The sequence below is a fragment of the Habropoda laboriosa genome, unplaced genomic scaffold (genome assembly GCF_001263275.1).
Source record: "Habropoda laboriosa isolate 0110345459 unplaced genomic scaffold, ASM126327v1 scaffold40, whole genome shotgun sequence".
Classification (NCBI taxonomy): Eukaryota; Metazoa; Arthropoda; class Insecta; order Hymenoptera; family Apidae; genus Habropoda; species Habropoda laboriosa.
In genome coordinates, this window is record NW_017100231.1 from 7984393 (window position 1) to 8009752 (window position 25360).

General features: G+C 38.2%; 1 protein-coding gene across 1 annotated transcript in view; it reads left to right on the forward strand.

The window, feature by feature from the left end:
- Positions 1-25360, forward strand: part of LOC108571626 — a 242828-nt gene that overhangs the window by 210713 nt on the left and 6755 nt on the right. The window contains exons 12-19 of the mRNA XM_017933705.1: positions 4607-4859; positions 7321-7478; positions 9468-9577; positions 18210-18413; positions 21450-21542; positions 22132-22368; positions 24015-24095; positions 24819-24968. Of these exons, the coding sequence (XP_017789194.1) occupies positions 4607-4859; positions 7321-7478; positions 9468-9577; positions 18210-18413; positions 21450-21542; positions 22132-22368; positions 24015-24095; positions 24819-24968 (1286 nt within the window). The remainder of the gene's footprint in view (positions 1-4606; positions 4860-7320; positions 7479-9467; positions 9578-18209; positions 18414-21449; positions 21543-22131; positions 22369-24014; positions 24096-24818; positions 24969-25360) is intronic.

The window sequence follows — 25360 nt, forward strand, 5'->3', positions numbered from 1 at the left end:
AGCTCGAAGTCGTGCTTTAATATGATTTCTTAGCAACAACGGAGGAAATTGAGTTTTTTAAGTGCATCTTCGATGCGGGAAGACTTCGAAGGAAGTACCTGATTTGTCTGTTTCGTTTCCCTTTGCTCTGCTTAAAATTTATTTTTCATACCTCTAACGAGATTTTCTGAGACACAATGGGAAATTTTCCTAACATTATCTTCTGTGTTCTTTTGAAAAACATCGTTACATTGCAAAAATAATAATTTCGTGACAGTTCAAATGCCACAGAATATTACAACATATAATATATATACTAATTTTAGAATTTTTAAAAGAGAATTATATTTTCCAAATAAATCCAAGTCACGGTGCCCTTATATGACCCAAGAGTTCACAAAACCATCGCAATAAAATCCTCGTCACAACCCACTCGACGTCTTTACGACCATTCCAGTGAACATAACCTACCTTTACGCGCCGTCATTTGCACTGTAACACACGAATCATAGAAACGAAACCTGTTGGAAGTCGGAGGAATAAATCGAACGAGAAGGACGGTTAGTTCAAACACAACTCGCGCTTCTTACGTAAGTGTACGTGCGACAGGATGGCCTGGTTTCGGAGGCTGGGTTAATTGCGCGCAATAAATTGTCTCTTCCCGTGTCTCCGGCCCGGTTTTACGCGCAATTCCCCTCAGACGGCCGGCCGGTTCCGTTCCATTTCGTTCCGTGCCGTTCCCATGTCCACAAAACATCCGGCCGCTCATTATGGCCGACCGCCGCCGCTAACGGCCCGCCACCGTGAGATTCAATTAAACTCTCTGACGCTCCAGTCCTCTTTACACGCGTTTCACATGCCGCGACACACGCGCGTTCCTCTTTTGACCTCGACCACGCTGCGGAATTTCGGTGACACTTCATTCTAGACGATCTAAGAGAAGAGGTATCTGTTCTCGCCGAAATTGGTGAATCGGTGGGTTTCCAAGGGAAGAGAAATCGATGGAAGTCAGTGTGGTGTAAATAACAAGTGTCACTATTCTTTATGGATTTTGGAATGCTATGGCAAAGCATGTTAATTTCTATTTGTCGAATTTTTAGTGTTTTTAGTTACAATGATATTTTATTTGAAGTGGTTATAAATACATAGAGTTGCAAGAGAAATTGTGTTCGTCAATTTTGTAAACTTTGCACGCACGTGGCTACATCATCCCTTCTAACCGTTACTTCGCCGGGATTAGACGACTTAGCCCGAAGAGACTTCGGGTCTGATCGTCACTCTCGCGTAAATAAGTCACTATCTTCACTTTAAACCAAATCTTAGTGATTAATTTTTCTCTTGTTATAATTACATTTTGTTGTTAGCACAGAAAGCTGTTTTTAATCAATAAAATAAATATCTTTATACGTGTGCTCGTAAAAATTGTAATTTTAGATCAAATATAATTTTCTAAATTTCTTTTGTCCGTCAGAAATATGTCCAATTATTACCTAAAAAAGTATACTTTTAATTTAAAAAATCACGTTAACGTTTCATCGTCGAAACTGGAACCAGCACAGAGCTTCGATCGAATTTAAAATTCCGTCACGGAGAATGCGACACAACGGACCAAGTAATTGAATCCAGTCCGCTATTTTTACGAACAACGGGCGTCTGTTAACGCGAACGATGCGAGGAATTCTTCACGAAAATACGATAGCATTCGAAAGAGAGAGAGAGAGGGAGAGAGAGAGAGAGAGAGAGAGAGAGAGCGAGAGCAGAGAAGTGGAACGCGAAAAATTTTTGCCGGCCACGACACCATTTCCATTTAATATCGTCCAAAAACCTCTGGAAATATGCGGGGAATTAATATCTGTAACGTGTGCCTTGGTTCGCTTCAAACGAAACGCTAAAAATGAATTTGAAAAAATGTAGTTACAACAAACTCTGGCTTAATGTGTTCGCAGCCTGGATTAGATAATTGGTTTTAGGTTACTTTGCACGTTATACCTGTCCAGTAATTCCAAGTAAAACGAATATCCTTCTGTCAGGATTGAATTACATTTTTTTTTTTTAATAAAAAGTTTGAACGTGAATTGCGTGAGAAAGAATTACACAGTGTAATATAGTTGCAGAAATAGTCGTTATTCTTGCCATCCACTGACTGATAGTAATATTTCCACGTTGAAATATGAAATACTTCAACTAATTTCAATATAGCCGTCGGCACATGTCTCTCGCCGAATTGCATAGTTTCAATGTTTCTGGTAAGAGCCATTGATGGAGCCGAATTCTCGTCACGGTTTACGCTGCAAGTTCGGGTTTTCACCCCGAGACGAATATTCCACGTATCCGACTTTTAATTATTTTTATGAGTCTACCATCGGTTGGGTGCTGAATCATTGAGGTTGTTTTCAGTGCAATCTCGTTATTAAATATATAAAAATTGATATGTTAAGTTACATCGCTATGATGATGATAATAAAAGAAAATTAAAAATATTCGATATCCATGTATATGTAATCATCGAATTTTAATACTATCAATTATTTAAGGAACGTATATAAAATTGTAGGTTATGTTCGCTTTGCAAATCATTTCCAGAATAAATTACACTTTTCATTCGTACAATATTAAACACATTCATAACCCTTAGACACGCTGTGACCCCTAATAACATCAACCACTACACAAACACAAAATCCACAATTCATATTTCCCAATTAGCCGCTGCCCTGTCCAGCGAAACGTTCTCTTTGCAAGATCTGCCGAAACAGTGATCGACACGTAGCCCTCTATCGTCCATTCGTCCAATTACGAGGGCTACGGTAATTGAAGCTATGAACCAGTACCAGGTCTGAATTCGTGACGCGTGTAAGTGCTTCGAGCAGAGACGAGAGCAGTTTGAGCCACGCGGAACGCTTCGAATCTTGCGATATTGCATTTTGCACGCTCGATCGATCCTTCCGCTATTAATTGCTCATTGTTGAACTGAAACTTTGGGATACGGTTGATTTGACATTCAGTGGTTTCAAGTTTCACCTTGATAACCGTGGGTAATTGTACTTTGACAGGTTAGAAAAGTGATTTAATGGTATTGGAATTTTTCATTCCTTTATACATATATTTTTGTAAGGTTAGAAAAAATGTCATTTTTTTTTCATTTTTGCAAGATTCAGTTAAATTATATACCTATTCGCTTTTAAATAATCCTTCTAAATTAACTGTCTGTACAAAAATTGCAGTACAGAAATTCATTTCGATTCTAATAATTAAAATAATGTTAACAAACTTGTAGCCAAGAATAATTGTTTACAGAATATCTGATGTGTATAATATTCTGTTTGAAAAAAAAAAGTCGTTATTACATACTTTTCACTTCATCGGTATCTTTATAAAATCTTAATAGAACGATACAGCACGAGACTGCGCTGATTATTTACAAACTGATATTCCTACCAACTTCAAGGTCATAAATATTCATGCTGCGTCTGTATAGATAAATGTTCCCGGGGCGCAGTATGATAAATAATGGCGCGATGAGTGAAAAGTGCGAGCAGAAAATTCCTAGGGAGAAAGTCTACCGCGATTGCATCGCTTTTTCCAAGAAATAAAGATTGCCTGTTGCGGACACTGCAGCGTGCCATTTCGATGCGATCGTAAATATCGAAAGCGTTATTGTGCGCCGTCGCTTCTTGTTCGCGGTCGACGTCTCGATGAAAGCGACGAGGAAACACACGAATTAACGTTCCATTGTATTTTATTCCTTTATTTATGTATATTTAGACTTTGAATATTTTACAACTTATCATTGGAAATCACTGTGAATTCTCGATATTCTGTTATTATATATATTCGTGTAATTTAATGTTAGGTTTTTATGAAACTGTCTTATTATTGTAACCGGCTTCTGTACAGTGCCCTACAATTCTCATGCTTGTCTCTTTTTCCTTTGCACAATATTGACGTTATAATAATAATAATTTAGTACTTTACGCTGATGTTTTAAGATAATTTATATTGTGCAGTTTTTTTGGTTCATTATTTCCCCAATGTATCCAAGATTAACCTCCGATGCGCATGTGATGTTTTGGTTTCCAACAGAGTGACCCCCCGACTCTTGTGCTACATCGAAGTTCAATTTCCACAGATGGGAATACACGTCGAAGGAAATTTATTATTCTTGTTAGACACTATTCCCATAAATCGATACGAGAAATACTTGCAATTGACTTAAGGGAATTTATATACGTCAGCAAATGTAAAATGTACATGTATGTACGTCTTTCTTAATCAAAATATTCTCAATCTTTCTAATTATAATAATATATACATTTCTTATTAAAATCGAAAGCAAAAAATTATGGATAACCTTCTTTTTCAAATAGACATATTTCATAAATGTATATATTTGAAACACTCTGTATATCTTAGCAAATGCTATTTCCCATTTATAATAATAAATACATACATTCCTTAATTAATTTATAAAACAAAAAGTATATTGTATAAAAAAGTTGCACATAACCTAGAAAAACCTAGCAGAATATGAGAGATTCGTGGCACAATTTTGCGGATACGTTTAACCATAAATATTCGAAAAATGGGACTGGTATTTTTTTTAGTATGAGCAATATTTCATTCGCAGCATCCGGATCCGGGTCGGTTATAGGAAGGGATCCGCTTCCGCCGAGGGCTGTCAGCACTTCGCAGTTAGCTCAGAGAACGCAAACACAACCGCCAGCTACAGTGTCCACCCTTCCACTGCCAAAGGGGCAAAGACAACCTTTGCCCCTTCACCAATCCACCCCCCAATCGGTCAGGCTATCGGAGAACGACATGACGAACGCGCAGCTACTGCGCGCAGCCAGCAGTGGAGACGTTGGAAATGGCCCTGTCATGTAAGTATTAATATCAACGTTTCGTTTCTTCATATTTACTTTCATCTGTTTATTTTTTATTTAACGTTTTTATTACGTGTTTCACATTGTGTTTCATCATTTTATAAACTAAGGCAGTATTTCCATTGTATTTAAACAGTTTTCTTTTTTTTTTCTCGAGTTCTTTTTATAACACCACCGTAATTATTCCTCCTTCGCACTTTAATATCCCAAATGAATTTTCATCAGACGGGCAAAACGGCTGAGAGTGAAAGATACGGGAATTTTCGTTAAAATTCCCAATGATAACATTCCATCCACCGCTGGCTGAAGTTTAAAGTCACTTGTAAACTTTCCAACGACACGTTTTATCCTCTGCAAACTGAGGAATAATGGAACTTTGCTAGGTTTTCCTCCTTGGAAAATTTCAAAAAATCTGTAATTCATGAATAAAAGATTGACGATTATCCACAAGAAGTTCAAACACCTATTCCCATCGTAAAAAGCAAAAGAAAACAAAACTGCGAAATCGCTTAAGAGCCGGATAAGTGATAAAAGTGGTTCGTTAAAACCGAAACGTTGAGAAATTGGAAGAAATTGAACGTAGGTTTTAAAACGTGACCTCCGTTATTTCCAGTTAAATGCGTTCGAATAAAAAAGTAACCATACCGTTAATATTTTAATATTATACAGTCGAATGATCTTTTGATCAAATGAAAATTAATTCGGTGCTTGTTTGTCAAAAAGTCTCGAAGACCTTATCGGCTCAAAATCGCCATATTTTTTCAGAGAGGGGAATTCGTCAGTTGCCCCCAATAAATGGAAAAAAGTCGTTCAAAATAATGGAGATCATTTTGAACGTTAAAATTGTGTTTGATTCTTTTTGTAAATCGACATTTAAATTTGTGAAAAAAGGCATCGAATTAAAATTTGTACATCTATTAAAATCCCCGTCAAAAAATTGTAAAAATTATTCTTTGGAGGTTAAGTAGGAAAGATGGTAGGTAGATAGAGCACGGTTATTACGTCCTCATGTCGTCAGAGAAAATGTCTTTGAAACATTTCCGCGAGCGTAGTTAGAAAAGTCCGGCGTGAAAAGTACTTAAGATCGAGAAGTTTGAGCGCTCCTAACGCAAAGCGCCAACTCGGCATTGGAATTCCCCCGGTGACACATTTTTCTCGACTGTTTCACGCTGTGGATACATAAGGAGAGCAGCAGCACGGCTGCGCAACTAGCATGCGCACACGAACGCCGTCAGCACTTCTCTTCTTCCCTACTGATAACTATTCCGCACATTCGTCCTGGGAATATTTTTCTATAGTTGAAAAATTGTACGATGGGGTTACGTTTTCAACTTACATGGTGGCATTTACGATATAAACGGACAAAATGTTTTAAATAAAAAATACTGTCTCACTTATGATGTTGAATATTGAAATTATTTCCACTGGTATTGAATGTAAGGAAAAATAACTAAGTAACAGGATTCATATAGTTTCAAGATGGAAACAAAAAAGCCTCAAGGTCATTCCAAGGACATTTTTTGCACATTAACATAGACAGCACTGAGAGGAATTCAACGGCTTCAAAGTGACTTTAAACGGTAAGGAAAAGTCAATGACCTTGCAATGACCTTGAAGATAACTTTAGACGAAACATTTCTCGAGGAAACCGTATATAACTCTTCTTAGTTTTTTCTTCTTACTATCGATACCGTTGGAAATTAATTATTTTTATGTAATAATAAAAAATATTGAAAGATATTCTGTATCGAGTGTCTGTAAAAAATAGTTTATGAAAATTAAAATTGAAATGAAAAAAGAAAGGATGGAATGAAACTGTGTTATGGTACTATTTAATATATTAGCGCGTGTTACCTTCAATTAAGTAATTTAATTATAGATAGCATTTCTACTGGCCTCTGTTCTTAATTTTTTTATCTTCGCTACTAATCTTACGCTTCGTTATATTACCGTCACTGAATAACTATTAGCCGGCTACACAGAGCACACCTACACGGAATGTATAATGTACGAAGTTAAAGTGAATTATGAATGGAACGCGAGATAAATCGAAGAAAAAATTACCATTAAAGTCAAGAATTTCGTTCCTTTATATAAATATCTAACAGATAGACGTATCTCTAGAGATAAATGTAAAGGAAACCTCTTCGTAATTAATGAGAATTGCATAAGATACGGGAAGGACAATGAACGATGTACCGGGTGTCTCACCTGTAACGAACACTTAATTTATTTACACCGATATCGAAGACGAGTTCAACGACCTGTGACATCGTGACTTTGAACAATGTAAAAATAACGAAACGAGGCAGAAATAAGCTTATTTATGCGAAACATATCGGTGACCTTGGGAGGACATCTTTTTTTTGTTTCATAGCAGTGGAAATATAATGTAGATGTTCATATGTAAATAAGACATTTTATATAATGTGGTATCCGTTTAACATTAAAATTGCAGATTGAACAACGGCGATGGTAAGGACTTGAGGTTAATATCACCTAGCGGCCATTCCACTCAACGATTGATGAATCCAGCTGGAGCCTTAAGGGTCGTTTCGTTGAACGACCATCGAGTATCCAGCCCTAGCGATAGCGACATACGAGTTCACAGTCCGAGTAAGTGAATATATGTATATTGTATGTGTATAATATTTTCCAAATGTTACTTTCTTTTATTATCGAAACCTAACCTAACCTAACCTAACCTCGAATCTGTAATTTACCTAGAAGGAAGAATGTATTTGAAGATAATAAGAATTATCTTAATAAATGTATCATTTTAATATATTTTAATAAATAAAAAATAACTGATTGTTTATTTGAAAAATTTAAAAAAATATTCAAACACATTTAGTCAGAATTCATACAATTATTAATCTCACATGAATCTTCTCTTTTGAACTTTACATTAAGACTCTTCTATTCATTTCAACATTAAAACCTCTCTAATCCCACTTCACTTTCCTTTCCACTCTCTCAGATCACTCATTATTCTGTAATTCTCAGTACAAACACACCGGAATTCTAATCCAGCTTAAAACTGCGCACACCATCGTGCCAGCATTTCTTCGTTCAAACGTAAATACCCGTCGAATATCTCGAATGCCACCCAAACACTTGTCACGGCCAACGCAACATTCGCAATGTTCGTTCACTCCCCTCCACAGAGTAAATTTGTTCTCTCTCCGCTCTCCGATCATCTCCCGATTCTACGAATGTCGTTCGACGTTAAATTACGCTCGGAGAACCTTTTGGAATGTTGTCTCACTGATCGTTGTTCGATGATTCAAAGCGACGGAAGAAAAGCAACCGGTAAAGAAGGGGTTATTAAACCGACGCGATGAATCGCAGCTTCGAAGAATTAATATCGAAGAGCCGAGCAGAGAGTTTGCGAACTCTGTGAAAAGCACACGAATTCGAAGCTTCGAAGTTGGCCGTACTGTTCGGATTAATTATTCAGACATCCACGGGGAGCGCTGGCGTACAAAGCGACGCGAGGAATAATAGAAATCCCGCGTGCATTCAGCCGGCGTCTCGACTGTCGTATCGGTAACTTCATTTGATGCCTTGTGGCTTGAAAACGTTTACATGGCAAATTAGAAAAATTGATGATTAGTAGCTGGCTTACTCTGTGCACGTCTCCTGGGAAATGAGTTAAAATTTCTCGTTTTATTGTCATATTTTTGTCGTGTAAGTTAGTCGAGTTTTATCTCGACTAACTGTTTCAGAGAATTTATAGGTTAACGGAGATCGTTCGTAAGTTTTCATTGAAATTATTAAACTAACTTTTAAAATGTTATTTATTGTTTTATGTTTTGAACAATCTAAACGGCTTTTTCTAAAAAAAAATTTATTCAACAACTAAGCTAAGCACACATTCGTTAATAAAAAGCAATAGTAATAAGTACCCCTGTTTATTTCACACACATATACGCACGTTTCATGTGGAGTACTTAACGTAATATCACGGAATACATTATCAAACAAAAACATTAGTTAGTGGCAGATGCACGAGTCTGAATGGCGGTTAAGCGATATCGAGCCAATATTTGCTCCATACCAGATTCTTGTCTGGGTCAGTGCTGTGAATATTAAGTGCTGCTTTCTGCATTTCTATCCGGCTCGGTTCCAGAATCATGTGAACTGCGCTATTTCCCGTTCGATTAAAAAGAAAGTCGACGCGATCTCTTATCGCTGGTATTTCCACGATACATACCGTACATACACATGCGAGATATTTCCTTGGTGGAAAATTCGCGAACGAAATGTTGATTCTGGATAAAGATGGCTGCCATACGATGGAACATTGTTTGTAGAACTCGATTGAAAATGATAGGTTCGGAGATGGAAGATTTTCATTTTACACAGGGTGTTCGTGAAAAAATAAAATACAGCGAAATATACATTTCTACTTAACGTTTTTCTTTTCTCTTTAATTTCTCATAAACCTAACCTCTTTCAAATCGAAAAATCTTCCAATATTCTACTTTGACTAATAGAACAGCTATAGAAAGATTCTAAACTGTATGCTCCTATACTGAATAAAAAAAATCCTCGTTTGCATACGCATTCTCGAAACGTGATCATTCGCTGATTTGTTCGCAGTTGAAAGGAAAATGGTGAGCCCGATCGGCCGGGAGGTGGACCGCGGTGGGGGCACGACCGCGAGGCAGAGTCAGCGTGCATGGGAGTGCAACGAGTTGCTGCATAAAAGGGTGAGTGAAAGACAGTTTGGCGCAAGGGAAACCTTCGCGTTGATTGGCATGGCGAAGCATGGAAAGAGAAAGGAATCTAACGTGTAACGACTCGGCTTCAGCTGATTAGCCGCTTTTTTCTCACACTCCCCCTCCCTCCCACCTTACTTCTTAGGCTCCGTGCACACTAGTGAATTTAATTTTTTTTTTATTTTGCATTATATGTTGATAAAAATATCAGCAACGGGTAAGTGAGAATTTTGTAATGAAAATGAACTTAAATACGAGCACAATCGGACTTTTTTCAGACTATTCCAGCTTGATTCCAAAACTGAAATACACCCGGCATAACGTTTTGTGCAAGAAACAATCCGAATATGGTCGTGTTTGGGCTCTTTTTAATCAGGAAAACCTCACCTATTCGAATTTGTAAAAAAATATTCGTCTATCAATGAGTAGAATGACACCCTGTCCAAAGTGATAACGATAATCGTAGCAGAATCGTATCGCCCGGTGTGCACCGAGCCTTAAGCCCGTTTCTTTACGTTTCACTTGTGTATACTTACACACCATTAGTGTCATGCGACAAGCAAAGCACGCTTGCACGTATACGATGGTTGTTCAGAACTCTGTGGTCCGCGAGTGTGCAGTAGTCCGCATTATCGTCCCAGCATGTAAATTCCATTAGTTCAATTAATTAAAACGTTGCCCCGGGCGGGCTGTGCCAATGGAATTAATTGCAAGCGCGGGGATTCTCGCGAGTGGCGAGAATGCTCAAGACGATTGACGAGTTCCCTCGTTACCGTGTGCAATTTGGAGGCTGGTCGCGAAAAAGGCGACTGGAAAGCTCGTTTACACTCGATGGTGTTCCACTGGTTATCGTTAGTAGTTGCGACACATGGCCGCCGAAGTTTCGAAAAAGCTACATGGTTGATTGTTGTGTAGTAATATGAATGAATTCAGTGAATACGTCGAATGTAAGTTTATTTTATGATTATTCTGGTAGGTCTGAGGGAAATCGAAAGTTTCTGGAATTTGAATTTCCCGCGCTAACTACACTTAATTTGACATCTAGCAAAGTACAATAATAAAATTGTGTACCTTTTTATAATGAAAATTAATAGTCATTATTGTATATTTTATGGCATATTTTAAAGAGGTTAGGGTTACTGTGAGCACTTTTTCAAAAACTTCTAGTAACTTTTGTGTATTACCTCATACTTTAGTGTAGATAAAAGCAGTCCGGAAATTCACTTAAAGTTGTCCGCGGAGGTGGAAAACGTTGAATGTATTTGCGGTTTAGAGCGACAAGTTATCAAATTATAGCATTACATTCGCCGTGTTAGCGTCTAAGTTTCACTTTACACGTGGCTGCGGTTTGTCACGTTAGTGCCTTCGGTTAGTCCACGAAAGGCGAGAAATGTAGATCGATGGTGGATAGATTCTGTAGTTGGTTACAGTTTCTCCTCGTTTCTTCATTGATCGAATAAGAAGTGTGCTTTGAACAGGTTTATTACGAGATAGTTCAAAAATCGTAGCAGTCGACAAATGTTGTAATTTAATTATCATAAAGGCGTAATTAGACATATTATCAGCATATGTATACCTCCAATGGTCGATAATTTTCAGGAATCAGTCTTGTTAGGTTAGGTTAGATTTCTATTCACGATGCAAATGTTTGTCAATTTACGAGGTCCTGGAGAAGCTTGAGAAATGTTTGGAATTGAAGCAATTAGAGGTTCAAGTTAAAAGGTGAAAGCTGATTTAGTCAAACATTCTAGACGACCTTCGGTAAACCTAACCGTAAACCTAAACTTCCGAATAGCTTTCGAAGGGACACATCCTTCTACGACTCTTCCACTCGACGTCAAGTGAATCGTATCAAATTACCGCTCGAGGGCGCTGCAACGCAGAATTATTTAGTCTGTGGTCTTCTTCGTTCACTTCGACTTCGGTAACGTTCAAAATACAGAAACATTATTTCTTTATTTCAATATTTCTTCGATTGAAAATTGCAAGTGAAAACATTCGTACCGACGGCTACGGAAACATAACCATGCATACGATTTTTCTCTAAATTTCACTGAACTACATAGAAGACTTACAAATACGAGAGAGAAATATTTTCACACGTTTCATCAGAATGTTAATTAAACAACAATATATTTTTGTATTCAATAACGATCTCATTTCAATAAGACGAATATCCGTCGATATTTATTCTTCCACGGTTCGAAATTCCCATTCAAAACGCTATCACGTGTCAGAAATTCGAGCAACGGCTGAAAAAGCGTAATCGAGTAAATCTGGCGAGTCAGAAGCACGAGTCAGCCGGTTCGATTCGTCTAGAGAAAGCGTTTGAAACTGACTAGCCCGAGGGGAGCGATATCCATAATGGAAGAGGACAAGCGGCACGCCCGAAGGAAGGAACCGCTGACTGAAAGCTATTGAAACCGGCGCGCGTACTCCCTTTGCCGCGAGGAATCCAAAACGTTGCAATTGGCTGGCCGGTTCGGTGTCCGACGGCGAAGCGAGCCGGACGATTCAACCGCGTTTGTTTGAAGCTGAGTTTCCAGGCATTTTCATTAGCGCGAGCTGCTTGTCGCAGAAATTCATTAGCATACGCGCGGGACATCGGGTTGTTGCATCGCGTCTTCTGCCAGTGTGCCCGTGTGCAACACGGCGCTCTCGCCAGTGGAAATTTCATCGGTTGCAATTAATACCGTGCGCTTGACATAATTGTGTTCTAAGACGATCGCGATTGCTGTGTCGTGCACGGTGTTGAAAATCGGCTTCGGATACTTGGAGAGGTTAGGTGTATTTAGAGGTTAGAAAGATTTCTGCTTTTCTGACGATATGAGTACAGTAGTGCACACATAAGCGTCCGCATTTTTGCACACTTAAGCGTCCGTCGCTATCCCCACCAATTTCTTGGAAATGGGACTTCGGAGTGGAGTCCGAGCGTGCCGAGTGAAACAAAGTAATTCGATATCGACTCCAGAATGTAAACAACTGACACTTGATATTCGGTCCCGACTGCGGGCGCTTATGTGTGCACTACTGTATTTATAATTGAACGTTGTATTCTGTTGTTAGTGAAATATTGGAAAGCTTAGATTGAATTTACAAGTTTCTTTTATTCTTTAATTTTTCCTTAAAACTGGCCAAGGTTTGTACTTCAAAAAAATAATTTTTTAAAGAAAACAGTGAGTAAATTGAACAAATTAATGTGAATGTAAAGAAAGCACCTAAATGTAAAGAAAGATTCAAATATTTCTGCACAGATTAGGTGGGTGTTTTTGATGATAGAAGTATCATGCACTTCATTTTAACTTTTCAACCACAATTTCTTCTATCAATCGGACCACTTTGCAAATGATCCACCCGAATCGACGTAATTCGAGCCTCGTCACTAACTTATGTCATGCGATCGAAAGGTAATTTCCGTGATTACAGTTCTCTAGTGCAGCACAAGGGTTCCCTTTATCCCTCGGTACTTACCATACGACTCCGTTCTCCTAGAACCGGGTCCTTTGAAATCCTACCATAGCAATAATAATGCTGTAAATTCGACGTAAGGTAACGCAACTCGTTCGAACGAGCGTAACGCTTTACTATTCGTACGTAACACCCTCGTAAAGCGTCGTCCTATTTGCAGAAAGCGAACCTTCACGATTCCACGAACTTCCCCCGTGGGAGAGGTTGGACGGCCATGTTTGTTGAAGCTTCGAAATAGTCTTCTACATTCGCAGCCATGTTCGTTGTACCGGAACTTGCCACTTTACAATTCTACCCAACTTCAGTGTTTAGCATTATGTAACTGGTTGTTTGAAATTCGTTCGAAACACGTCGTTTCGTCACTAGCTCTCTTTTCAGCAGCCTTTGTTCTTGGACGTGTCAAATTCTCTTACGACGGGGGGTGAGAAGTTGGTTCAACTGTTACAGTAAACATTTATGCAGTCAAGTTGGTTGGTTCCTCGACTTTTGTTGGAATTTCTAGGGTTTGTTTTGAAGTCTCTAATTGTTTGAGAAAACTGAACATGATGGCGGACTTGGTGCACTTACGGTGAAGGAAAGTGAAGAGTGAGAGAAACGAAAGAACAATTTTCGAACCTATAGATTTTTTGTTTATTTTTAAACAAAGAAAAACGAAGAAATTGTTGCAATTGCTGATTCTACCAATTTTCATAGTTCCGAAAATTTAAATTATATTATATTCTTTGTCACATAAAATACATAAAAAAAACCATAATTATTTTTTCTTAAAAAAATTCATAAAATATCAACACGATATCCACCAACACTTGAAAGAAATTCCAGGATAATCCTCTTGAGTCGTCTCTTTATCTGGATGCTGCAGGATACACTCTAGCGAGAAAGTAACGACACGAGTGTCTCCCCCTATCGTTACCTACATATACAGACTTAGACTGAACAAGAAGGGAGACAGAACGATTGAAAAAAGACACGCGAAGCTCTCCAGCAAACGGTCGAAGAGAAAAAAAAAAGAAGAAAAGTACGAAGAAGAGAGCTGGTCAAAGGGGGGCGGGATTAAGAAAACCGAGGGCCAGGGTCGATCCTGCATACGGTCAGCAATGGTCAGCAAGGGCACCGTGCCAGGGAACTGCAGACGGACCTTAAGCCGCCTCCACAATGAAGCGTCACCTCGCCTTGAACAATGTGTTGGGACAAGTATTATACTGTTCGTTAACCACTTCAGCCAAGAGTTTCTTTGTTTCGATCCTTGCTTTCTGATCAATACAATGGAGAGAAGAGGTTTGAAAGTAACGTTTCAGCTTAATTAAGTCTCTACTTCGAAGTGTCCGGGGGCTTTTGATACTTGGACCATTGTTAATTCGAGAGGTAATATATTATGCCAAACGACTGTAAGTGCATTAAAGTTTGTCTGTACGTTCGGAATGATGAATGATGTTCGCTGGAGCATTGGGCCAAGTTCGTTAACATTTTAGCGTCTTGGGTAGAAACGATATTAGAATTATTTTAATATGTCAGGTATTCGAACAAATTTTATATTCATTTTTTAGAAAATCGGAAACCCATTTTATCTTAAATTTATCCACTGTTATTTTCTATCTTCTCATGCCATCTTTCAGACAAGTTGTAAATTCCACTTCAAAGAGATGCTTTATCTTTTGCGAGCATTAACCTGTTTTTGTGTCCCGTTTACTGTTTCGAGAAGTAGGTACATCTATTATATAGTACTGTGTTTTTAGTCGATTCAGCAGTGCGAGACCTGACGATGTTATAAAGCAACTAGATTCGATGATTTCCTTCGTTTGTAAATCAGTGCTTTAGTTCCAATTGTTCTATACTTATCGTAGCGAACAATAAATGTCTAATTTGAGGTTAAAATCGATCAAATTAAATTAAATTAAATTGTATTGTATTTCTATTTGAACAAACGAGACTGTAATTGTTTATTCAAATAGTTTTACCGACGGAAATGGAAGAAAAGAAAGCTCGATATCCCTCTAACGGAAGTTTTTACAGGTTGCCAGTAAAAGTAGGAGAAATAAGATCGTTCCGAGGATACTCGAAAACGACGATAGCAGCCATGGACGATTCTTTGGACTTTATAAGCCTCGAAAGTCCGTACCGGGAACCTGAAAAGTCTCAAAACACTCGAAAGTCTTAATCTCGATAGTCCCGAAGGTTTGAAACTCGAGGAGCTTTCGGGAAGAATCGAAAATCTCGGTTGCCTTGAAACGGTTCACACTACACAGCGCGCGCGCGTGTGTGCGTGATCGTAGTGGAAGTTGAAGCGCCTTCGCGCGCTTTGAGAGCGAAGTGAAATGCGAATACCTCGTACAAAATGAAAAATATGCGAGGAGAATGCAGAGGAAAGACAAGCCCACAAACAATAGCGGCTAAAGACGCTGTTCAGAATAATTGGAATTTATTCAGGTACGCGTGAGCATTAATAAGACACACGGTACATTAAACAATTTAACACCTCTTGTTGTTGTTTAGGTTAGGTCATATTGTGTTAGGTTTACATGGCTGACATTTGACTGTACCCCTCACTCTGTCAATTTAACGCAATGTACACAGAAAGCCACTGAAATCTTCATTCCCAAAACATCCATTATTTAGAATTAATCAATTTTCTCCTGAAACATATTTCTCACCAGAAATATTCTGACGTTAATAAACAATGTTTCTCATGTCTCTATTATAATGTTTCACATTTACATCACTCCATGTTAAACACAGTGTTCAGTAATAACGATCACCTAATTATTTCAAGCAGTTTACACACCACCGTTTCTAACCTGTTCCAGTATAACAAGCAATAAGTTCAACCTTATAATCTGACAACAACAATCTTCGTAACTTTACCTCAGAATAAATAAATAAATAAACTGTCATTAGTATCACAGAAAGGAGTCGGTATTTAACCGTCATTACATTATAATCAGATCTCAGTTACAAAGGCCGCCTTAACGTCGGAACATTGTAGGCTCGCGTGGTCGAGGCGAAGCCCAGCCAGATCACGTTACAAAACATACAAAACGATAGGGCCTCGACAAGCCGAGCAAGGAACCACGGTGCATGCCGGGTACTGTAGGAGTCGGTGAACAGGCGAGCCGATCAGACCGGGCATGACGCCAGTCTTCCAAAGTCTTCCTTCCACCTTCGTGACGCTCGCTGCTTGCTCTCCATTGTGCTCGTTCGTTTCGTGTATTCTAACGCGTCTCGATACGACGGGACTCACTCGACGTACTTCCATCCTCGTTTGTTTCTAACCTCCAATTCTCCAAGATTATTCGTGTAACAGAGGGATTCACGTCGATGGAACCTCCTGCGACCAGGACCTCTTGAAACAGGTACTCGAAACGAAGGAGGATATCCGAGTAGTTTATATCTATACTTCGTGCATCGATTTTAATGGAGATGAGGAGATTCTATAACTTTCCGACGGATTTGTGTGCGTATGAAGAATGTTTTAGTGTAGTGTGACTTGGTGTTGGTGATTTCGAGTGCGTATGGGTGCTGTAGAAGGTCAAAGTTCGGCCTCTTGTGGAATTTTGTTTTTAGATTTATGGTTAATATTTAGCCTCTTGAAGTTATTTTTGGTGTGTTCTGTTGTTGTTTATTAGAATGTATTGCGAAGTACAGGGGTTGGATTATACTTTGAAGAATTTAGGTTATATTCTGGTAGTTGTTAAATTATTTTCTTTTAATAAGCAGTAGTTAATGAACTGTAGATCAGTGATTTATTATTGTACGTACACTACAACAAGAACTATAAATCTTGATTAATAATTATTGTATGTATAGCTGGTAAATATTCGTGCAACAAATATGTGCATAAGCTACCACACGTCTTAGAAAGTAGATTTTGATAAATCCTTGAAGTTTAGGTTCGCTCCTACTATTTCAGCATCGTTGATTTTATTATTTATTATACTGATTTTTGCATCCAGCATTCAATCAACAGAGAATATATACCTACTCATGTTCAGTTTTTTTTTAATGAATTTTTTTAATACTCTTTTCATTCTGTCCATGCCAATCATATTGAAACGCTTATTATCCACGCATCAACGTAAACGCGAAATGGCAATTTTCTATTTGGCGTTTACATGGTGAAATAATTCGGTGTCAAAGTTAACCAAAAAGTATCGTACAACGCACAAAATCACGAATAGTTGTATTTTTTAATTTTTGAATATCACGTAGTGTATACATAATTCATCATGACACACGTCTACATCTCGTGCACTCATTTCTCACCTCAAAGTCGAGCTTCGAGCGCGAATCACATTCGTTCCATTTTCAAATTTTCTATCATTTTATTTAACTGTCAGTTGCAGAGGTGTGCGAATTGTTACCTTTAATCAAATATTTTCCTATGTTTAATCATTTCTTTTAGAAGTATGTAGACTTGTATGTAGTCTAAAGAAAACAGTTATAATGGAACGTTTTCATAACCCTTTATGACGTCATGTAACTTAAAGTGTGTTTACATTCTATTTATAACAATTAATTCTCATTTTTTCTACTAGAATGAAAAATAAGTGAAGAAAATTATAGTAATAGAGGGGTTAACCACTTTATCAACAGATGGCGCCATTTGACAATGTCAAACTGAAGGCTACTTTCCATTATGGCTGACGCGTCAAATTCAAAATCAACACATATTATTACTATTTTTATTATAACCATTTTTATTACATTCCTGCATGTTTTCATTGTATCTCTAAAAGACGAAAAAAAAAAGATTAAGCTTCCGCTAAGAAAAAGTACATGAAAATTAATTTGAGCGTAATAATTTGCACATCGTATAAAATCAAATGTTCTCATTTTCACATTACACCGTCATATTACGTTTTCTCACGTACATCGAGAAAAAAACAGTCAGTATCGAAATCGCATCTAAAAGTCCAGGTTGATGCACATAGAGTGTGTACATAGAGTGTAGCGTTTTCAGAGCTCGATCGATCTCGACCCCGCGTCTTGAATCGGGCTATGAGGGAGCGGCGAGAGACTCGTGTATCGCGTTCACACCGAATTGTTCGCCAGTCAGGCAGGCAGAAGTCTCGCCGCACGATTGCGATAGAGACGTGGAGGGGGGTGGCCGTGTGCGTGTACGCGGCGATCGCTAACGAAAGATTGCATGCCTCAACAGAGCAACGTCAGCGGGCAGCAGCGTACAGCAGAGGGCGGTTGTAAGCAGGGGCAACCCGGAACCCATGGACTGGTTCGCGTGTCCGCCGGCGAACTACTCGGCAGGACCCACGAGGAGTTGGTGCTCCTGCTGATCCAGCTACGCCGGCAGAACGCCACCATCTACAAAGCGATGGAGACATGCCACATGGAGATCGAGGCACAGGTCCGGAGACATTTTCAGAAATCTTCTTCCAATGAATAGAGAGAGAGAAAGAGAGCCGTCTTGGGGATGATGATGGATGCAGCTTGCGTCTGTGCTGTTTCGTCGTTGATGTCGTTTTTGTCCTGCAGATATGTTATCTGTCATAGAATCGTTTTGATGTTTGAAATGCTTTGAGGAAGTCTTGTCTATAGACGGAGCTTTTTATACGAGATTATTTTTTTGTTTGTTTTGTTGTAGGTTAATTGTTTGTGACTCTCTGTTAAGGTAGGCCGAATATTTTGTTTTATTTTATAATATATCTTTACATAGGACTGTGTGTTGTTGGTACAAAAAATATTCGCACACTGCTGTATTTATTTTTCCATGGAAATATTAATCGATTTGGTTTGCACATATTATATTTCTTTTTATGTGGAAATAAAACGCAGAATTTAATTAAAAAATATTTTTTGTATCCACTGAAGGGGAAATAAAATATTGGATATAATTTGAATCACAGGAAATATAAATACCGAGTTACATGTAGGATGTAATATGATATGTGGGACTCTGTTCAAGGACGGGCTCACACACGAAAACAGTAAACATAAAAATATTCCTACAAATATGCTACATTTTATTTCACTTCATTTCATAGCTTTTACTTATATTCATTAAAATAACCACTATGCTCGGTTCAGACATATGTTTATATGGACAGTTTCAATTACTTTTTATCATGTTACATTTTACATAGCAAAATATTCACCGATATTTCCATGTTATAATATAAAAATTAAAGAAAAGAAGCTCCATCTTGAACAACACTTTTTCAATTCACATTGTTAAACAAATTTTTAATCAACAATTGCCATTAAATTTTGATCCTACCAAAAATTCGTTAGGAAAAATAAGATGGGTTGTGGAACTTCATGAAAGCTATTTAAAGGTATTCCATGGTTCGAGAAGGATGTTTTCACGGGGACATTGACAGATGGTCTCGATCGAGGATCCTGTTATCCACGTGAAAAATGCCGTAGTTCGTGGCGAAGAACCGGTTTCAAGGACACGATTCGAGTGAACGTCATTAGAATAGGAACTTTCTTCTAGAAAAGAATCTCGATTTTTTCGACCCTTTATTCTCCCATCCGTGTCAGGCAGTTCGCTTTTAGTGTGCCCCTGGTGCAACTAGTTGATGCCCTAAGGAGAGGTCAAAGGTTAAGCGAATGAAATTCTGTTGTTTTCCCGCGAGTTTATACCCGAGTTCCTCTCGATATTGCTTTCTATCGGTGAATAAATTTGAAACAGACATTTTCACCATTTTTTCATTTGATATTTGAATTTTTCAAACTGTTACTGAAATTACTATATCTTTGATCTCTTTCTTTGGATATACAGACTGTTTTGAAAACATTGGTCAAAAGTGCAGTATCGATATTCAAAGTATGTTTATCATCAAAATAGAGGTTAGCGTATTGTATAACGCTCAGATAAAATAATATGTCACTAAAGTAGATACAGACTGTACGAGAGTTTACAAACCTCCTTAATATTAGCACAGAAACTACCAAGTAACTTCAACCAGTGCAATCCACTATATCCTACTTATCACACGTTCCTCCAATCCATAACCACTTAAATCGCTGTTTTACGTAATACCCACAATCGCCCAAGACTCGTTCACTAAACAAGTTTCACTCGACTCGAGTTCAACGCCAGAGGTGTTGACGCACATTTTCGAAACAGTCTGTATATATTCCATCTAAACGTATGGATGTTTCCTATCGCCGGAAAGTCCACTAACTATGTATTCCCCTTCTGTCACCGTTCACATTGCATCGACTGTATCGTTTAGCCGCCAGAAACGTTATTACGTTTCCCGCGTGAACACGAAAGTCCAATCGACTCCGCGTTATTCCCTTTACCGTGTGCACGCCCCCTAGAGTCGTATTAAAAGTTCGAACGCGCTGGACCACTCGTGTCATCCTGCTTTTTCCTCATCGTCCCGTTGTTAGCGAAACTGCACATAGGGAATGCTCGATAAATTTGACGAAACCTACGATAGAGCGGGACAGTGTTTTCAGTTTACACGTCGTGTACGGTTTTTAGGTAATTTACGAAGTTTCAATCTCTTTATGCGCTGGTCGTGGATGTTTCGTGAATTAGTGGTGTCGAGTGAAAGGAGACGTGTCGATGTTATGTTGTCACGTGTAAGAACTATGACATATGTTTAGAGAATTGTCTCGTTCCTAGTGGTCTTCTATATTTTATCGTTTTTATGGGGTTCGAGTCATAAGTAATGTTCGTTTCTCTTTTTCCTGGAATTCTTTCACGAATGTAGACATTGTTTTGAAATACGATACATTGGTTTGGAAATTTTTTGCGAACGAAACCTATGAGAATTTGAACTTCGTATGTATACAGGGTGTCTCAAGTTTTCCTACCAAATATGTTTAACAAGCAATCAATGTTTTCATTACTTAGAAGAATAATTGTAGTTCGTTGTTATTAATATTCAAGAAATTATTGTTTTGCACCATTAACACATAGCACAAAAACTACACGTGACGTTATTTATGACTTAACCAAAAACTGCGCAAAATCATTCGCTAGTCTGTGAGAATGCTGATTTTCTTAGTCACTTTTTGCACTTGATCGTTATTATAGTTGATTTTCATTGTAGTTTCACGAACACTAGCACCTTTTTTCAATGTGTTTTTATTTAAGACGATTTCTTCAACGATTGTATCTTGTATCATACCGGTCTCTTCGATTTGTTTGAACTCAAGAAAAGCAGAATCGAAATTTCTGGTAAAGTAACAGACAATTCTATGGTAGAATGTTAGTTACACGAGTCGTTGTAAACGCAGTGTTGACGTTTCGAGGATGTTTCGTGTGTTCGTTGAATTTAAACGCTACAAGGATCTCGATGGAAGCTGGATGCACTAACCTCAGGATAGGAACGTGTATCATTAGGTGGAGAGATCGATAGACAACGTCCAGCGTGGAAATTTCCCCGGTGTCGCGTTTAAAGTGGCGATATTTTGTGACCCACAGGCTAGATTGGCGGAGCTCGATACACCGCGACGGCTGGAGAATCTTCAGAAGCTCGAGGAATTGGAGAAACACCTGATGGATCTCGAGAAGCAAGTAAGTCACTCTCTCTTTTTAATTCTCACTGTCAGTACGTCTTCGTTAACCAGGTGAAAATTCGCGATTTCTTATATTTATTTTATATTTGAAGAAAGTATAGCCGAGTGAAGAAAATATGTATATTAAATACTTCTCATTTTTTTTACGTATGGAAAAGTTGAAAATATCATTTTTTTATTTCTTCTTTACACTTATTTAAGAAAAAAAATTTATTTTAAATTTAATTATATAATTAAAAAATCTCAAAAAATTCCCTGATGTATGGTCTAGAAATAAACTGTAACAAAACCTAATTTGCTAACAATTCTTTGTTTTGCGAAATAAATTAAGAATCGTCACACCAGTCTGCTTACTTATTCGACTGTCCCTTTCCAAGTCATTTAACAATTTTAAAGACAAAAGTCACCGAAGACCAATACAAAGTAAAAAGTTCTAAAACAAATTAGTAAGAAAATTCGTTTAACTATTCCGTCCAACTTGTCAAGACGGGTTTTTCGAGCGTAGCCTGGTTAATTAAGAAACTTCGTGGCAAGATGGCGGTTGAAGTTAGAAATTCAACGCGATTCGTGTACACTTTGTCGCGAAGCACGAGAAGGGCAAACCGCTGGTGAACCTTGTGGACAATATGGTGAAGTTGGGCTCCTTGTACAATCGCAACATTGCCAATGGGACCAGCAGTGTCACTGGCTCGCGACACGATCTAACACACGACAACTCTAGGGATCATCGTTTAGAATTCAACCAGAAAGTGCAGGAACAACGTTTACTAGCAGAGGAACGTAGAGACTGGGATAGGTTGAGCCCAGACCATGGACAGTTGCAGGTATTTATTTTTGACAAATATATCGACAAATATTTATATATATATATCGTTACATTATTGACATATCAAGTATACACTACATGACGCTTCGTGATGAACTGGCTTTTGCCAGGCGACCCGATATCCTTATATAACCTCTGATGCCAGAAAAATGAAGGCAAGAGACGCATAAGTGCCATCTGTTATCATTCGCGTGAAATAACTAATTATTGTTGGCATATATCGATTTCTTCATCCAACAATTTTATATTATAATTATTTTTTAATCAGTTTTTTGATAAGTATTGCTTTGTGTCAAATATTTTTGTACAATTATTATTAATGTGTCAACTATCGGAACAAAATATGACAGTCATATTATTATGTAAATATGGCAAACGATATGTCAAGTAGCGCTTCAAATCGCATAAATTCAGAACTTTCCAATCGTGAAAATCAATTGAGAGAGTGATTATTCGCCAATAAACCCAAAAGATTGACGTGCTTGAAATGTCACTTGATTAATAACCGATTATTAATGCATTATGTCTGCAAATTGTATACATGCAAACATAATGGAAATTGGTTTTTAATTGTTTCAAGTGACATTATTACACGCATTGATTTCCAATGTGCTTGTTTTCATAACATTAAAAAAATTAATCAAGACCTACCCTTCATAAATAAACATCATGAAAACAGCTCTCATACCAAGAAACTGACTATTGCGTGCGTCCACGACAAAGTATCTGAGAAACTCATCGCAACCCTCGCTACACTCCACCAAGAGGTTACTTTACGGAACAATGTTGCCACTCGATGTCGAGTTCCCGCGTTTTCTAGCCTCGACGCGTGACCGTGCCCCCTTGGTCTCGTAACAAATACCGCGGAGAAACGGTGTTTCGGTGTTCTGGGAACATTGGCTCCCTCACGGAGAGCATTACGAACTATTAAACAGAGAGGCAAGATAGAACATTCGTAGAAATGGGAGTTTTCATTAAAAATACATTTTTCACGTTAATTAAGAAATTGGAAGTAGGAGAAAAAAACTTGCCGATTCGTAATTCTCAATATTCACTTAGTCACGACAGTTGAGAATTTTATCACTATCACGATGAAATTACAAGTTTTTTCTACATAAACTTTTTTATTATTTTCAAAGCGTTAGAGTGGATGGAATACTCACGTATTATGCAACAATCTCTACATCAGGAATTATTTCAGCCTTTGTCCACGCCCAGAGTAATAAATACTCGACGGCGTACGCATTTCGCTCAAATTGCATCGCGAATAAATACAAATTATCCGCACTGGCTCTCATAACGGTGCATAATACCAACGTGAAAATGCCAAAGGGGGGAAAAACACGCGGGAAAGTTGCTCGTGTACAGTTAAATCCTTTGTCGTGTGTTGCGCGACGCGTGCAATAAAACATGAAAAGACGCGTCGAACCCAACTCGATGAAACATTATATTAAAAACCGCGAGTGCACGTGGTATGCAGGCCGTGGATTTTTTTTCGTCTCTCAATATTATGACAGCGGCGAGCGTCGGCTCGTTCTAGCGGAATCGCGATTCCTGTTGAAACACGACTCCCCTGGGCCTGGGAGGTTGGAAGGCGAAAGACGTCAAGGTTAACTGAAAGACTGCGTTGATTCTGTGTCGTAGGCCAAGGTGCAGCAGCTCTACAAACTGGATCGCCTGCTGCAGGAGGAATCCGGAACACTTCACAGTCTTCAGCAGAACAAGGCAAGTAGGGTAATGCGATCCGCTGCAGAGAAAACGCGCGCGTGTTGTCTGTTATGTTTTTTTTTTTTTTTTTTGGACTAGGGTTGTTCTTTATTTACGTTCGTGTGAACTGTCGACGATAGAGTACCGAAGAATTTGACATGTGTGTTATTGAACGGTTATGTATAGTTCGAAAGTGGAGAGTTAGTGGAATTAGAACTATGATGTAACGTAATGTAACACTGGCGTACAGTCAAACTGTGTAAAGTTGCTTAATAGTGGAATTGAGGGAAATGCTTACGCTTTGTAGCAGATCGTAGAAAATGGTAAATTAGATTAATTTCAAAATTAAACAATGTCCATTTTTTTCATTTCTTTCTTTATTTGTTAAGAGAGAAGGTTTCTTATGTTTATACACTAGGTGTCGGAATACTTTCGAACGATAGTATTCCTAAAAAAAAGTGTCGAAGCATTTTATCATAAAATTTCTGTCAGAATAACGTGAAACGACTCGATTGAAAAAGAAAATCTACGCAATATAGTTTCTACAATTCGACCATCAAGTTCTAGTATCCATTTCGTCAAATATTCGATTGAACACGTACGATTTCTTATGACTTTCCCCGTTCGACTATCGTATTCGATCGATGAATTATTTTTACCTCCGCCGTGTCTCTTTTCCGTCTGTGAGCCAGTCCAAGCCAGTTTTCCAGCGAATTGAACCCCAGTGATTTCGATTTTCAGGAGATTTTGGAAAAAGCTCTGGGCGGTCTCCGGCACAAACTGCAAGGCAGTAGGAGCAATTTGGCGGAAGCAGAGAGATACAGAAAGCAGCAGCTTTTGCTGGAGAGAGAGCTGAGCAGAGTGAGAGTGTTGCTGGCGCACAACTCCAAGGTAAAAGATCCGAAACGTTTTCGAGGAGCTTTCGAATAGTAGTTTGCTACTGATCGATTGAAAAGAGGAGACATTCGATACGAAACGTGACAACCTTATTCGCTTATTCAAGAAGCAAAGAAAGCTTTGAGAATTTACATCGATCTGAAGATTTTTTCGAATATTTGAAAAATTGTGGATTCGAAATATTTTGCAAAATTTTTCAATTTCAAAATTTTCTAATAGTTTAACTTGACAGTTTTCTAAAATGACGATAAGAGAAATTCGATTCAATTTTCTACTTGAAGTTACTTTGAAACAAATTTTCAAAATTCTACCCGTATTTCTCGCGTCTCCAGGTAGACATAACCTCTTAAAGCTTGAACAACAGATGCTGCTTGATCGCTACCAAC